The following is a 14,178-nucleotide window of genomic DNA, read 5'->3' on the forward strand; positions in this document are numbered from 1 at the left end:
ACGGTTTTCCACTAACGATTTCTCTAGGTAAGTCCGGGGAAAAGGCCTGATAAAAAGTGACGCATGAGGATTTCGGTAGCTACATACCGGCTATGCCTGTTATGCCTCAAACAATTGCGGAATACTTGGAATATGAAGTATTTAGCTCATCCCGTGTACGTTAAACCCCGCGGTATCACTATTCAGTGCCAGGGGTCAGAGCCCTTCTCTATTCTGGCTTACTTCGAACGGGGCCCAACTCTCTGCTCGGAGCAGATGTCACTTCTTATCCATCAGTGTATTATGAAGACCAGACCCTCTGCAACATGATTTCACAATACATGGTGCAGAAAGGCGCTTTCTGGCACATCATCGGGTCTGCGCATAATGACCATGTGAAGAAATTAGGAATAGATGTTTTCGTTTTTGTACCACATTAGAAAGGGATGGCGTCTTCCTGTTTTAGCGCGGTGTACAGCATTAGGGGCCACAGCAGACAGTCCTGTGCTGGGCCTCGGCCGGTACAGTCCGGCAGGGCAGCGGAGGCAGGCTCGCCTGATCGGGCGCTCAGGAGGTTCTTTCAAGAGGAAGGCTTCGAGTTTGCGCTGAGGGTAAAGGGACGCAGCGTGTATAGAATGCAGACCCGGCCTTCTGGGTTAGGCGCTTGCACAAAGGGTATGTGGTTGATTGGAACTGAAAGCTATTTCCTTGCAACTGATTGAAGATTTGACTAGAGTTTATGAACAAAAATTGACCTTGGAATTGTAAATAATCCTGTTGCTAATTAATGCCCAGTTGTTTACCATAAACTACGGAGAGAAGGGGCTCTTTTAATTGGTAAGGACACGAGGAAGGGGAAGACAACCTTAGCCGTCCTAGGTGCACTGCCAGCAGCCCACGCCTTGTCGATGACCTTACCATGCATGACATTGGCATAGATGCTGCGCAGTGCCACCCACCATGACCCTCACAGGATGCGTCTGTGGTAAGGGCTGCTAAAGACATGCCTGGCTGAAGGAAGCAATGGAGGGCGACAGCCTGCAGCGGATTCAGAGATAGTTACCGCTTTACTGAGGCCTTCCCGGGGGTTAAGATGTTGAGTATTCTGTCACTGGCGTGACTTTGTTTATCCGACGACTTGGTTGAGCTTGTGTTCACCACAGAAGTGAGAAAACAATGAAACATGCTTTCAATTCATTTTTTGACAATTTGTACACGCACATATTAATATACAGTTATATAAACATACTGTGTTCCCAAACTGAAAATGGTATTCTCTGTTCAGTGTAGGAAGGATGTGAAGGATGAAATGTGGAGTCATTGTTTCTATTACTGAAAATATTTAATATTGGGGTTATACTGCACAGCACCCTAGCCAACTGCCGTCTTAGACATTTAATAACCATACGTGAGAAGTAGACACGCCTAGCGCATCACAAGCCCATCTAGAACCAGAGAACCAATTTCATAATCACAATTGCGGGTCCAGAACAATGTCTAGCATTGCTTCTTTGCCAGCCATAGACCATTGAAATCCTTTCAGGACACCCTAAGTTAGCTGGCACCAGCTTGTAGCACTTTAAACTAACTAAATAAATAAATAGGTTGCTTATACGATAGAACTGTTGACGGGTATGGACTTATGGTCAATGTATTGGGCTGTGATAGAAAGCGGTCATAGTAATGTACTGCTTTTCTTATGGTGGGGGTCCAGTCATCTTTTAAACAGGTATTTCTACCGACACAGCCAGACCATTTGTGATTTGTGTATTATTTTATGTTTTCAAGGGGACTGGTCAGTGCAAAGTATTCGGATTTTTGTTTTAAAAAAAAAAAAAACTCCACATGGTTGCAAGCTAACAAAGCAAGCAAGCCCGACCCTCTTTTAGTAGACTTGCCCATTCTCTAGCAAAAAAATCTTTTTAAAAAAAGTGAAGCTAAGCTGCATATTTTATAGCACAGCACCTCAAAGATATGGGTTCAAAACATATGCTTTAAAGGCAGATTTAAAGGGCACTAATAAAATGTTTTCCTGTTTCCTATTCTGCTACAGTAGATAAGTGGGTCTCAGGCAGCCGCGGACTGTCCGTGTGAAGCAAACCTCAGGACGGTTCTCTGTGACCCGGCCTCTCTGGTCCCATGCGCAGCAGCCCGGCAAGCTAAGCTGACTCCTGTGAACACAAACAAGCGGCGCCATCTTGCATGATACAGCAGCAGCACGACAATAACTAGCATAACAAAAGTGTGCAGGAAGTGCTTAGGTACATATTGCACTTTTAATAGTAAGTTGCTGCTTGATAACCCCCCACGAGGCGCCGGGAATGGCAGGGGCTAGACTGGGTCAGAAAGGAACTACCCTGTGTCTCTTACTCGGCAGGCCAGTCCAGCCATGATATGACGTCAAACCCGTTAATCCATCTCCGTAAATTTGCGCATTCATGAGGGAGACAGTGTTCAACTCGGCTTTCATTTGAATATTTAATGCGCAGTATCACCTGTCAGCGCGTGGCACGGCCTGCATTGAGAGGCGTCTTACAATTCACGCTCTATGGTGGAGGAAAAACGAACAGAGAGTTTACAACTGAGACGAAGAAACATCAGCAATTATGTAGAAGTTGGCAAATGGATAGGTAGGTTGAGATTCGATTAAGTAGGTTTCTGAGTAAATTCCCGCGAAAAAAACACCTTTATCTGCTATGGCGTTATGAAAAATATATTTGTAAGCATCTGTACAATATCGTACTGACTATCAGGTTCTATTAAAAGCTTACATTAAATGTTAAATCTGGAATGCATGTTTTAACTCCGTGGAGGATCATTCTAAAATACAACTGTTTGTTAATGAGCTTCATAGTTACTCGTCTTTCTCTTTAATGCAGTTGTTCTTTCTGGATATACAATAATTAAAAAACATAATTATTTATTGATAACATAAACTATTGTCTGTGTTGCCATATTTTTGAGTTCTTGAAATAGCTGCACGAATTGTGCAATGATGAAGCGGCTTCTTTGTCATTAATAACGCAATTCTGTGGAATGTCCCTTATTTTGTTGGAAAGTATTTGAGAGTATGATTACTCGAAATATTTGCAAGTTAACCAATTTTTAGACACAATTGTAGACAACTTTACTCTTTCAAATGCATGTAGTAGTTTCATGCAGTGGTAAATGACAGTTTTTCTTCTTTGAAACCTTTTGATGCTTTTTTTATATACTTCCTTCATTGTAGCATACAGTTAACTACACACACTAATGGAGACTTGTAAAGCTATTGCGGGGGGGGGGGGGTGATCATATGTACCATGCCATATTCCCATCATGGGGGGAAAAAAGAGCTGCAGAAGGCATTGCGTGGACATATCTATCACAGTGATTATATGGCCTGAAGGATTCTGTTTATCCTGTCATCATGGAACATTCTTTATAATTTTCTTCTGTGATGTGACCAAATGCATGATTCATATTCATTTATGCATATTAGATGTTATGCTATGGCTTCGACTGATAGATACATGGTATGTTAATAATATAAATTCCTTTGGTGCTCTGTTGCCATTAGTATAGCCTTGTAGCGCTGCCAGATCTGGGAACCTTCAAGCCTTGCTTTCTAGGATTCTGTCACAGACCAGGTCTGTTTCATACGAAAACTGCTGTCTGATTAGTGCTCAATGTGTGTATGTATATGGTTTTTCTATAATATGAACTTAGCCAAAAGTCAGCAGAGCACTATACATGGCCAACAACAAGCATAAAGACTTGGTTGGTTGTGGATGGTTAATTATTGGGATGTAGTCTTCTTTGGAGAGGTGAGTCTTCAACTCCCTCCTTAATTGGAGCAGCGTTGGGGCGTTCTTAATAGATACAGGGATGCGGTACCAGATTCTGGATGCAGAGATGAAAAAGGCCTGCTGTCTTATTTTTTATTTTTTACACTTGTTTGTCTGCAGTCTGATAGTGTTCTAGCTGAAGGTATGCCAAGATCCACCAAATATGGGGAGCTTGTTTGCAAGATAAGCAGGGGTGCTGGTTATGATTATTTGTAAATGCAGCTGATTTTGAAGATGGTGTGGGCCGGCATGGGAAACCAATGGCGTTCCATCAGGATGAGGGAGGTGATGTGATCTTCAGGCCCTGGATGGGACGTGCTACATCATGTAGGATGCCCCTAAGGGATGCCAATGTAGTATCTGGGAGACCATAGAGTAGAGCATTACCACCATCCAGATGCTAGAGTAGGAGGGTTTGAAAAGGAGTTCTGAAGTCTCTTTCGGTAAGAAATGGTTAAACTTTCTTTAAAACAGAGCTGGTACCAAAAAAAACCATGCTTAGTTTGGTAATGTATTCCTTGAGGGCAAGGTTTGTTCCCTATAACTGCACCCACCGTTTTGCACTTTCTCTATTATTATACAAAATGTTGCATCACATACTGATTCTCATCATAATAATGTGATCATTTTCCAGTATGATTATGGTGCACTTCTGTAGCATCTATTTAAAGCAATAAAAAAAGTATACTTTTGATCCACATGTGGAAATTAAGATCTTCAATCTGCTGGATTTTATTCACAGATAATGTTGGAAGGAAATAGACTGATAGTTAATATTTTAAGAAAACAAATTAGGGAGTAAAAGCACATACTACAAACAAAGACCCTAGACTGGTCTTATGCATTTATTCAGTCACTGCAATTTTGTGCACAGACATAGGGGTGCACAGACCTAGGGGTATGAGGCCTTCCGGTCATGTCCTTGGTGCTGACGCTTGTACTTTGCTGCATAATTAAACAACATGTCAGATCCTGGTGGTGAAATACCATGGCAAGAGGGATTAAGGGTACAGTGGGGGGCAAGCCCCACACAAAAAAAAGAAACGTGGTCATGTGGGGGTTACCCTCCTAAAGAAAAAGTTGCACAGGGGCAGCAAAAAGACTGCAGGACAAACATTTGCACGAAATATCCACAAATCAAAATAGGGTACATATGAGGAATTTTACGGGGAGAATATCGAGCAAAAACCTGTGACGGTGACATTTATATAACCATTGAGTTGGGTATCAATAAACACCGGTCATTCGGTGCCAAGAATACCCATAGGTTTGAACTTGCGGTGTACAAATACATATATTATGTTATGTTAATATTGGAATAGCAGATACTAAGATACCACAAATGGAGGCAAGTTACAAAAAATGTAACGCAAGTGGGGGAGGGAAATGTATATCAGCTTTGGGGATTTAGGCAGCAGCATATTGATGTAGCCCAATCTGGAAAGGTACAGTCATTGTACCATGATATTAATGTGAATGTACGTTCAATGTACTACAAGGTATAGTAAGTTAAAATCAATGTGATGCCACAAGTATACCAGTGAAGCTCAGCTCTGGGTACATTATTTGAGCGGGACAGTGATCAGTATGGTGCAATGGCGCTTCCTGTTCGGACAGGCAGTACTAGCAACATGGTACTGTGAGGGGTAATGAGGGAAGCTATTGGTACAGTGTTGGGACAGTACTTCCTGAACTGCTAGGAATGAGTATTTTGGTGGGTTTCTGTCTTTTCGGCAGTATTATACGTCACCACTTCCATTACAGTGTGAGTCATACATATAGACAATAAACATTGGTTGCAGAAAATAACCGGCAGGCGATATTTGGTGGACCCTACTACAACACTGTCTACATAGTCTTGAGGTCTGTCTCTGATCCTATGATAACATTGAAATTGTCCTTAAACATATTCATCTTTAGAGTGATAAACAACATAACCATACATTAATAAAATTACAAAGAAATGATACTGTCAGTTCATAAGCAAAATATATCTTTGCAGAAATCGATTTACAGAATTATACACAAAGACAACACAGGGCATACTTTTGTGTGCACACACAAGTAAGTACTTTTCGCTGCAACACTTGCGAGTCCTTGTGAGTGCTTGTTTTGTGTGTTTCTTAAAGGCCAGAATAGGCATCTCACAGTTTACATTGTGGTTTTATTCCACCAAGAGCGGAAATAAAGACCTTAACACCATGGCTCACCGATGCAGAAGTACCTTTCCTGCAAATGACTTGCATGAAAAAAATGTACATGAGCACATTGGAAAAGAATGTTCTGCAAACCATGAAAGTCGAATGATGACTTCAGCAAACCACCATGTCAACTTGCACACGGGATACCTTTTCTTTAAATGCTTTAGAGCAGTTTTGATTCTGTGCCAGCTGCTGTATCTGCAGCGTGGATACTTTGATATAGATTTGTGTCTAAACTTGCGTTTGTTCCATTTCAGATTAACCTATCAAAGGACTGATGATGATGACGAGGAGGCGGCACGAGAGCGGCGTCGCCGTGCTCGTCAGGAAAGACAACGTTTACAAAAAGATGACGACACAGATGGGCATAGCACAGAGAAATCGGAAAGCAATGTTCAGAACAAGTAAGCATCTAAACAAGTTAGGCATGCCTTCAGGATGCTAGGTGTTCTGTGGAGAAAGCTAATGGACGAATGCATTTATAATAATCAAATTCAAACCTCTAGAATACGAGACCAGTATGTGATTTAGAAAAGAATCATGCAATTACTAGAAGTTCCCCCTGAATTCGTAAACAAAGCATCCAACGCACTTGAAGAAAGACCCAAAACCAAGTTCCTCTGCATAGTTTTTTTTTTTTTTAGTCTTCATTTGTTAATATGCAAGAACATATCAGAAAAGGGGTCCATTTTTACTGGGACAGGGGTACCCGGTCTCTCCATAAGGAGGAGATGTTATAAACATCCTGGGTTTTTAAGAGTGATATCCTCCCCGTCTGGTCAAAAGGACTAACTTCACTGAAACAGGCAAATAAAATAATGGCTCTGACACAGACAAGCCGAAACCGGTAAAGCATATTACTAATCATAGGACCAGATAATTAGAAAAAGGAGAAAACGGAAAAGCAACAAAAAACAAAAAAATGTGTTTCAGAATTAAATTCTAGATAATAAGTGTATATCAAGTTGAAAGGCTGAGATTTATCCTATTTCTATAAGCTTCTAACCATATGTCCCATAATTCCCAAAATTTTGTTTTCTTACTTAGCTTAATGGCTCGATCGAGAGTTGCCACCCTTTGTACTGAGTGGATCCATTCAGCCTCTGTGGGGGAACATGGAAGTATCCATTTGATACACAATTCCCTTCTTGCCAACAGAATTAGGACAAAAATGTTTTTTAGAATTTTTGTAAAATTGCCATTATCTGCCACTCCCTATAAAACCCAAAAAAGGACAATATCCAAGCTCCCCTTTAGTTCTTGACCTAAAACTTCTGATACAAACTTACCCATTTTCTCCCGGAAGGACTGGATCGAGGGACACTGCCAGAACATATGTGCTTCGTTGGCATTTTCTTCACCACATTTGGAGCATTTTCTTACTGTCTGGCTTCCCATCTTTGATAACCTCCGAGGTGGGTGTCCAGTATGCCTTATGGACAGTGAAGAGATGTTTTTTTGTTAGTGGGGCAGATCTCACATAGCGCCATAAATAAGCTATAGATACTTGCCATAATAATTCATGATCCTTATCCGGCAGTTCCCTCTTCCAGCTTTCCATCAACGAATTCTGAGCCCCTTCTTCTGCTTGAATAAACAGCCAATACCACTCTGCGATTTCTTTCTGTAGCTTAGGGCGTAGATTTAGCCTAGATTCAGCCTCAGAGTTCCCCTCGCCCTTTTTGTCCAGCTGGCTAATTCATAGTATTTAAATTTGGAGACAGAGTTACTGGAAACCTCGGACAATCTCTGCCATGAAATTAATTTAGAGTTTTCCAGGAGTTGTCCCCAGTAGTTAATCCCACTCTCTCGTAGCGGGGTTGCCATTGAGTCCAAAAGACAGGCCGGGGTGCCCGGAGAGTCCCAAATAGGAGCGGAATCACAGTAGTATGGTATTTGCAAAGTAAGTCTTATGTAGTACCAAATCTTTGCTGCATTCTGAAGGATTTTTAGTTTGACTTTTTTAAAAAATGTAGGGTGACCAAATTTGAAGAGAGATAATTCTGATTGAACTTGAGGGTCCTTTACAAGAGCCTTTAAATAAGGGGCTAAGCTGGAGCTATCCTTTAAAAGCTGACAAAAGTTCTTTAGGTTGAAGGCTCAGTAGTATTGGTATAAATCTGGGGTGGCTATATCACCTTGCTCTTTCTTCTTGTGTAATTTCTTTAGGGCAATTCTGGGACATTTATTTCCCCAGATGAAACTGGTGAACTCTCCTTGTATTTTTTGAAACCATGCTTTGTTAAATTCTAGCGGGATGGTGTTGAAAAGAAAGGAAAACTTTGGGAGCACCGACATCTTTAAAAGATTTGATCTGCCAAGAAAAGACAATGGCAGCGCTCCCCAAGCCCAGTTGTTTTCTAACTGATACAACTAATTTTCCAAAATTTATCTGAGCTAGTTTTTCCAGATTATGATTGATTTGTACTCCCAGGTATTTTATTTCTTGCCTTATCAAGTTACTACAGTATTGTGTATTTCATTGCATCAATTCTGTTTTTTGTTGATTTACGGAATATCCAGATACGCTTGCAAAATGTTTGAATGTTTCCCAAGTAGCCGAGAGAGTGTTAGTGAGATAACCTGTAAAGATCATTAGATCATCGGCGTATAGACCAATTTTTTTTGATCATCCATAACAAATAAAAGGTTGGATATTTTGGTTTGCCCGTAATTTACAAGCCAAGGGCTCGATGTAAATATTGAAAAGGAAGGGGGAGAGGGGACAACCCAGTCTACTCCTATCGATTTTTATTAATTTAGAGAGATTCCCGTTTACTAACACCTTTGCCAATGGATTTTTATACTTCTTTAATTGCTGTTAAAAAATGTTCTCCAAGGTTAAAGCGTTCTATCATTTTATACAAAAACGCCCAGCTAACCTTGTCGAAAGCTTTCGCGGCGTCTAGCGTCATCACTGTAAGGGGATTCTGCATTGTTACACAGACCCCCGTTCATCCCCTTGCTAGTCAACAGACTGTGCATGCAGTTGAGCTTAATTTAACAGTTGTGAAGTCATAATTTGTTTGCCTGCTAATATTATTTAAAGCTTCCTCATCATTAAGAGCCCTAGTTAAGTCTAAATTCTACTGATTGATTCTTCATGAGATATAAATTGCTGAATTTTATTACAGATGTGTAGATAGCATATTGAGTTGCATAAAGTTATCCAATACCCAATGTAAATGTGTGATGACATCTAACCTTGTAATTTTATACGGTGAACTTTCACTTAGCTTATATAATTCTGTATTATTTGTTCAGAGAAAGGTTTGAAATAAGAAGTCAGTCTCTCTGTAATTTCCTGCTACACACTCGACTCTTGAGTGGCCACTAACCAGATAAACCTATGCACAAGGGACAAGGTAGATTCCGCCCAGGGCCTGCTTTAGTGTTGGTGGCACCCGGTGCGACAATAATATTTGGCGCTCCCACACCCCATGTCCGCCTCCTCAGATTCTCTCACTACCACTGGGTAAAAGTGCCCCTCATCTCACCAATCATAAGTTATTGCTAAACACAGCACCCTCCCTGAGGTCAGCGCCCCCACCACAGGTCAGCTCCCAGTGCGGCCGCACCAGTCGCAATGCCCTAAAGGCGTCCCTGATTCCGCCTCACATGAGCAGGAACACAGTCACTGGGTAATATATATGTAAGGTTACAGGGATACTATAGTTATGAAATAGAATAAAAAAACCTTAGAAAATCACTGAAAAAGCAAAGGTTACAGGGACTTTAGAGTTAGGCTGACATTTCACTCGTACAAAACCAGAGAAATTCAGCAGTTATAGTTATCTAAGCTAACTATAACTTGTGCCCCCTCAATGCACTGCTTATTACCTCACATATTACATCACTCATGACATGGTCAGTGACATCTCAAATGACATCACTGATGACATCATCCACAGAATCTCTGACACATCCATTCACACCACAAAGTAATCGTTCAGACACCCACTCCAACTTCTACACTACCATTCGCAAAACCATTGACACACCCATACACTTACTGACACACCCACTCACTGATTCATAGGACTACACACTTATCCACTCAGTTACCCATGCAACCACTCATACACCAACTCACTCACCTATAGTCAATCAGTCATTTACTCACCCATACAGTTATACACACACCCACACACTCATTCATACAGATAACACACACTCACTCACCTGTAGAGTCACTGACACAAGCACACACTCACCCATACAGCCCTCTCACAATCAGTCACTCACACATAGTCATTCATACTCCACCACTCACCTATACTGTCTTTCACATATGCAGTTACTCACTCATATACCACTGACTCATCCATTCACTCACCAACACAACCATACACACACTAAGTCACTTATACAGTCCTTCTCTTACACACTCACTAACTCGTACACTGCTGACTTACTCACTCACTCACCCACCCATGCAGGCCCTCACACACCCTCTCACCCACCCACACAGACACTCATACACCCATACAGATACTCATTCAACCAATCACTCATCCATACAGCCCCTTATGTACCTACTCAACAACCCATACTACCACTTAGACACCAACTGTCCGACTGATATAGACATTCACACAACCTAGTCCCTCACCCATAAATTCATTGAGACAACTAATCACTGAGTTATACAGTTAGTCACACACCCACTGAATCATCCTTACAGGCACGCATACACCCACTAATTCAAAAAATACACCTTGGTATATATATTTAACACTCATAAACGTTTAAACAACACTCACACTCACTGGATGATGTAATTAGTGCTGTAATCAGTGATGTCATTTGAGATGTCATCAGTGATGTCATCAGTGATGTCACTGACCATGTCATGAGTGATGTAATATGTGAGGTCATAAGCAGTGCATTGAGGGGGCGCAAGTTATAGTTAGCTCAGATAACTATAACTGCTGATTTTTTTCTGGTTTTGTACAAGTGAAATGTCAGCCTAACTATAATGTCCCTGTAACCTTTGGTTTTTTCAGTGAATTTCTAAGTTTAAAAAAAATTCTAATTCCTAAACTGAGGGTCACTGAATAATTTAAACTTGTGATCACAGAGAAAAATCTCCAGTTTTTCACAAAAACCCAACGTGCCCTGTATAAGATTGGATATCGAATATAGACATTAAAGAGTCTTAAGAATCATAACCGAAAGCATACCACCAATAGCGATATATGTATTGGATGTCTTTTTTGTTAAAATGTTTTTTCATGTAAAAAGTGTTTGTGATATATGTTGTATTGCACATTTTTGTCTTATTTAAGTGTGTTTGCTAAATAGTTTCGAGAACAGCACATTTATGTTTTATTTAATTGTGTTTGTAAATTGTTTTGAGAACAAGGATGTATTGATATGACACGACACGTCTTTTTTCAGATTGAAAGAAATAACTAAGAATAAAAAATCGTGATAATAAAAAGGTGAAAATAAATACACCGGTTCAAACTAAAATCAATGGGTTTGGCTATTTAGCAAAGACATTTAGCTTTCAAAATAATGCGAGTCACAAGCACATTCTTTTGTAACAAGTTATAATACGGCCGTGCTTGTGCCTTGTCCCCTTGGGCCTAACTCCTCTCTTTTTCCTACTTTTAGAAAGTAGGCATTTTCTTGTTTGACCATTCTGTGTGCCTTTGCCTGTTTGTGGATTGACTGTCTGGTTTTGGAGTGACAGGTGCTGGGGATGTGTATTCACTGTAGACAGCCACGGGGAGGGATTTGAGGTGTGACTGGCCCTTCCTGGATGACTTAGAGCTGAGCTGAATTGACCTTGGTTGCATTTAAAGTAGTGGTAGTTGTTTTCCTTGCACCTGAAAAGGGTCTGTCTCACTTGCACACTGCTGCCTCCACCCCCTGTGGTCATACTGCACCAGTGAGGACAGAACTGGTTTGGACTGGGCTCAGAGACCCTTGCACAAAGAAGAACAAAGACAAAATTGGGTATTAAAAGGAGACGAGCTGGAGAGCTGTGAGGAGAAGTACTGGCCCTTTGATGTGTGCAGTGTGAGGTTGGCCTGCAGTGGCTGTTTCTGCCAAGGAAAGGACAAAAACTGGAACTATGCTGAGAAGCCTGCTTGAAGAAGAATCTCCAAGGGCTTGTGTGTGCTGGCCTGCTGTTCTGAAGTCTCAGGGACACAAATACGTTAGTCCCAGCTCTCCTGAACTCTACTGCTGAGAGTTCTGACCTGCCAGGAGGTGCCTGTTCCAGTTTTGGGCCTCTGGAGGTTGTTGGAAGCTGGAAGAAAGTGAAGAATCTAAGAAGATCGGCACAGCACCCTTCTTGCGGCTGTTTTTGCGATGCAGCACCGCCATGTGGGACGAAGCTCCACGCACCACTGCTGTGCCACTGCAGCAACGACACAGCACCTGCAACTGAAAGAACCAACACATCGTGGGATCATGGCTGAAGAAACCGATGCAGCGCCGCTTGCCACCTCTGTATCGATCACCAACGCATCCCGGATTTCCACGCATCGCACCTGTGCGGCAAGTTTTCCTGATGCATCACTTGCAGACCAGAACTGTCTTGGAATCGACGCATCACTTCCCCCTACAGTCCGGATTTGACGCATCATTTTTCCTGTGTGCAGCAGAACTTTGTTTTTCAACACTTCCCTGCTCTGCGGCTGTTTGGCCTGGTGAATTTTGACATATCTACAAGTACTATGTGTAAAGTCACACATCCATAGTTTCCTGTGGACCAAGTTGCTTGAAACCTTTTAAAAGTCATATTCTTATTACATGTATGTTGGATTTTTGTTGTTTTGGTCTTGTTCAGTTTAGCTAAAGATAGTTTATTTTTCTAAATTAATGTGGTGTTATCCCTATTTTCCATATGTGTTTTGAGTACAAATACTTTACACATTGCTTTGGGATAACCCTGTCTGCTCATGCTAAGCTTCCAAGGGGGTGAGCAGAGGTAAGCTAGAGTGTGTATCCCCCTTACCATGACTAGAAACCTACCTCTGCCAACTAGAGACCCCATTTCTAACAGGGTTCAAAATACACATAAGCACACATTTTACAGTATTTTAGACACTGGGGGTTCATTACTGCACTGTTTAAAGTCATATTTTTGTAGGGAGTTTGCATAAAAACAACCATTTAAACGAATTTCTGTTTTCGCGGTGACGTCGGGCATTGTGATGTGGAAATGTACCCAAAAGTGTGCACACTGGTGCAGGGTCACCCTCTCGTCCAAAGACTAACAAAAAGAGATCGACACTGGAGTTGAAATAAAATAACAAGTTTATTAATCACTCATGAGTGGGACCACGTCCACACAACACTCTCAAGTAGTGTAGGAGGAAGTATACTGAACTCAGAAACCATTGTCCTTAAATACAGCTTTTATTGCAATGTAAGCATGGGAACAGAAATGGAAAGAACAAGTTTAGAAATGGCTATCAGCAAACAAGGGCAGATAGATGACTACATGGTCAGCAAATTGGGAGGGTGAGCAGGAATGCTTATGACAGCAGTAAACAGTCAACAGATAATAGCTAAGACCAGGTGCACTGGCAGCTACAAACCCCCAGCACGTACATTGCTTAGCCATGTCAGGAGGTCAACTAAAATAGATGGCACAAGCAGAGTGAAAAGGTGAACAGCAGAGGATGAAAGAATTCCGAAGGAAACTAAATGGACACCACAGCCAACATGCTGAAAATATTACACGTTTCCACAGTGATGATATCGGTAGCCGCGATCACTATGAATACGTCGCGGAATGACAAAGACAATGCAGACATTCAATAGCCACAACCCCATTTAAAACCTTTAACTGCTAAATGAATTATAACCAACAAACTACACACATTCCTTTCTAAACTACTGTATAATAGCATGTACAACTCCTTTAATATCTCTATATCACAGTGCATAATGTTTCAGTGTAATCTCTGACTGCAAGCATCAATGTAACACTAAGTCTCCCATTCACTGCATAAGTATTTGAGGGCATCTGTGAGACAATGCATCAGTCTATAAGTACTTCTGTAACGAAATGCGTGACTGCCTTAGTACATCTATGAGTGGGTGCATCAGTGTCACAATGGATCTGTGATTGGTTGCATAAATCTTACTCAATTTGTTAGTAGGTGCATGAGTGCCTTTGTGCATTTGTAAGTAAGTTTATAACTGACTGG

The 14,178-nt window shown here is 41.3% G+C and overlaps 1 protein-coding gene across 11 annotated transcripts in view; it reads left to right on the top strand.

Annotated features, from left to right (window-relative positions):
- The window catches only part of CALD1 (caldesmon 1), a 567,652-nt gene that overhangs the window by 365,155 nt on the left and 188,319 nt on the right, over window positions 1-14,178 (top strand). For all 11 annotated transcript variants that reach the window (XM_085652624.1, XM_085652626.1, XM_085652628.1 and 8 more), the window contains one exon: window positions 6,265-6,411. In XM_085652624.1, coding sequence (XP_085508750.1) covers window positions 6,265-6,411 — 147 coding nt within the window. The remainder of the gene's footprint in view (window positions 1-6,264; window positions 6,412-14,178) is intronic.

The sequence above is a fragment of the Triturus cristatus genome, chromosome 4_1, assembly GCF_964204655.1.
Source record: "Triturus cristatus chromosome 4_1, aTriCri1.1, whole genome shotgun sequence".
NCBI lineage: Eukaryota > Metazoa > Chordata > Amphibia > Caudata > Salamandridae > Triturus > Triturus cristatus.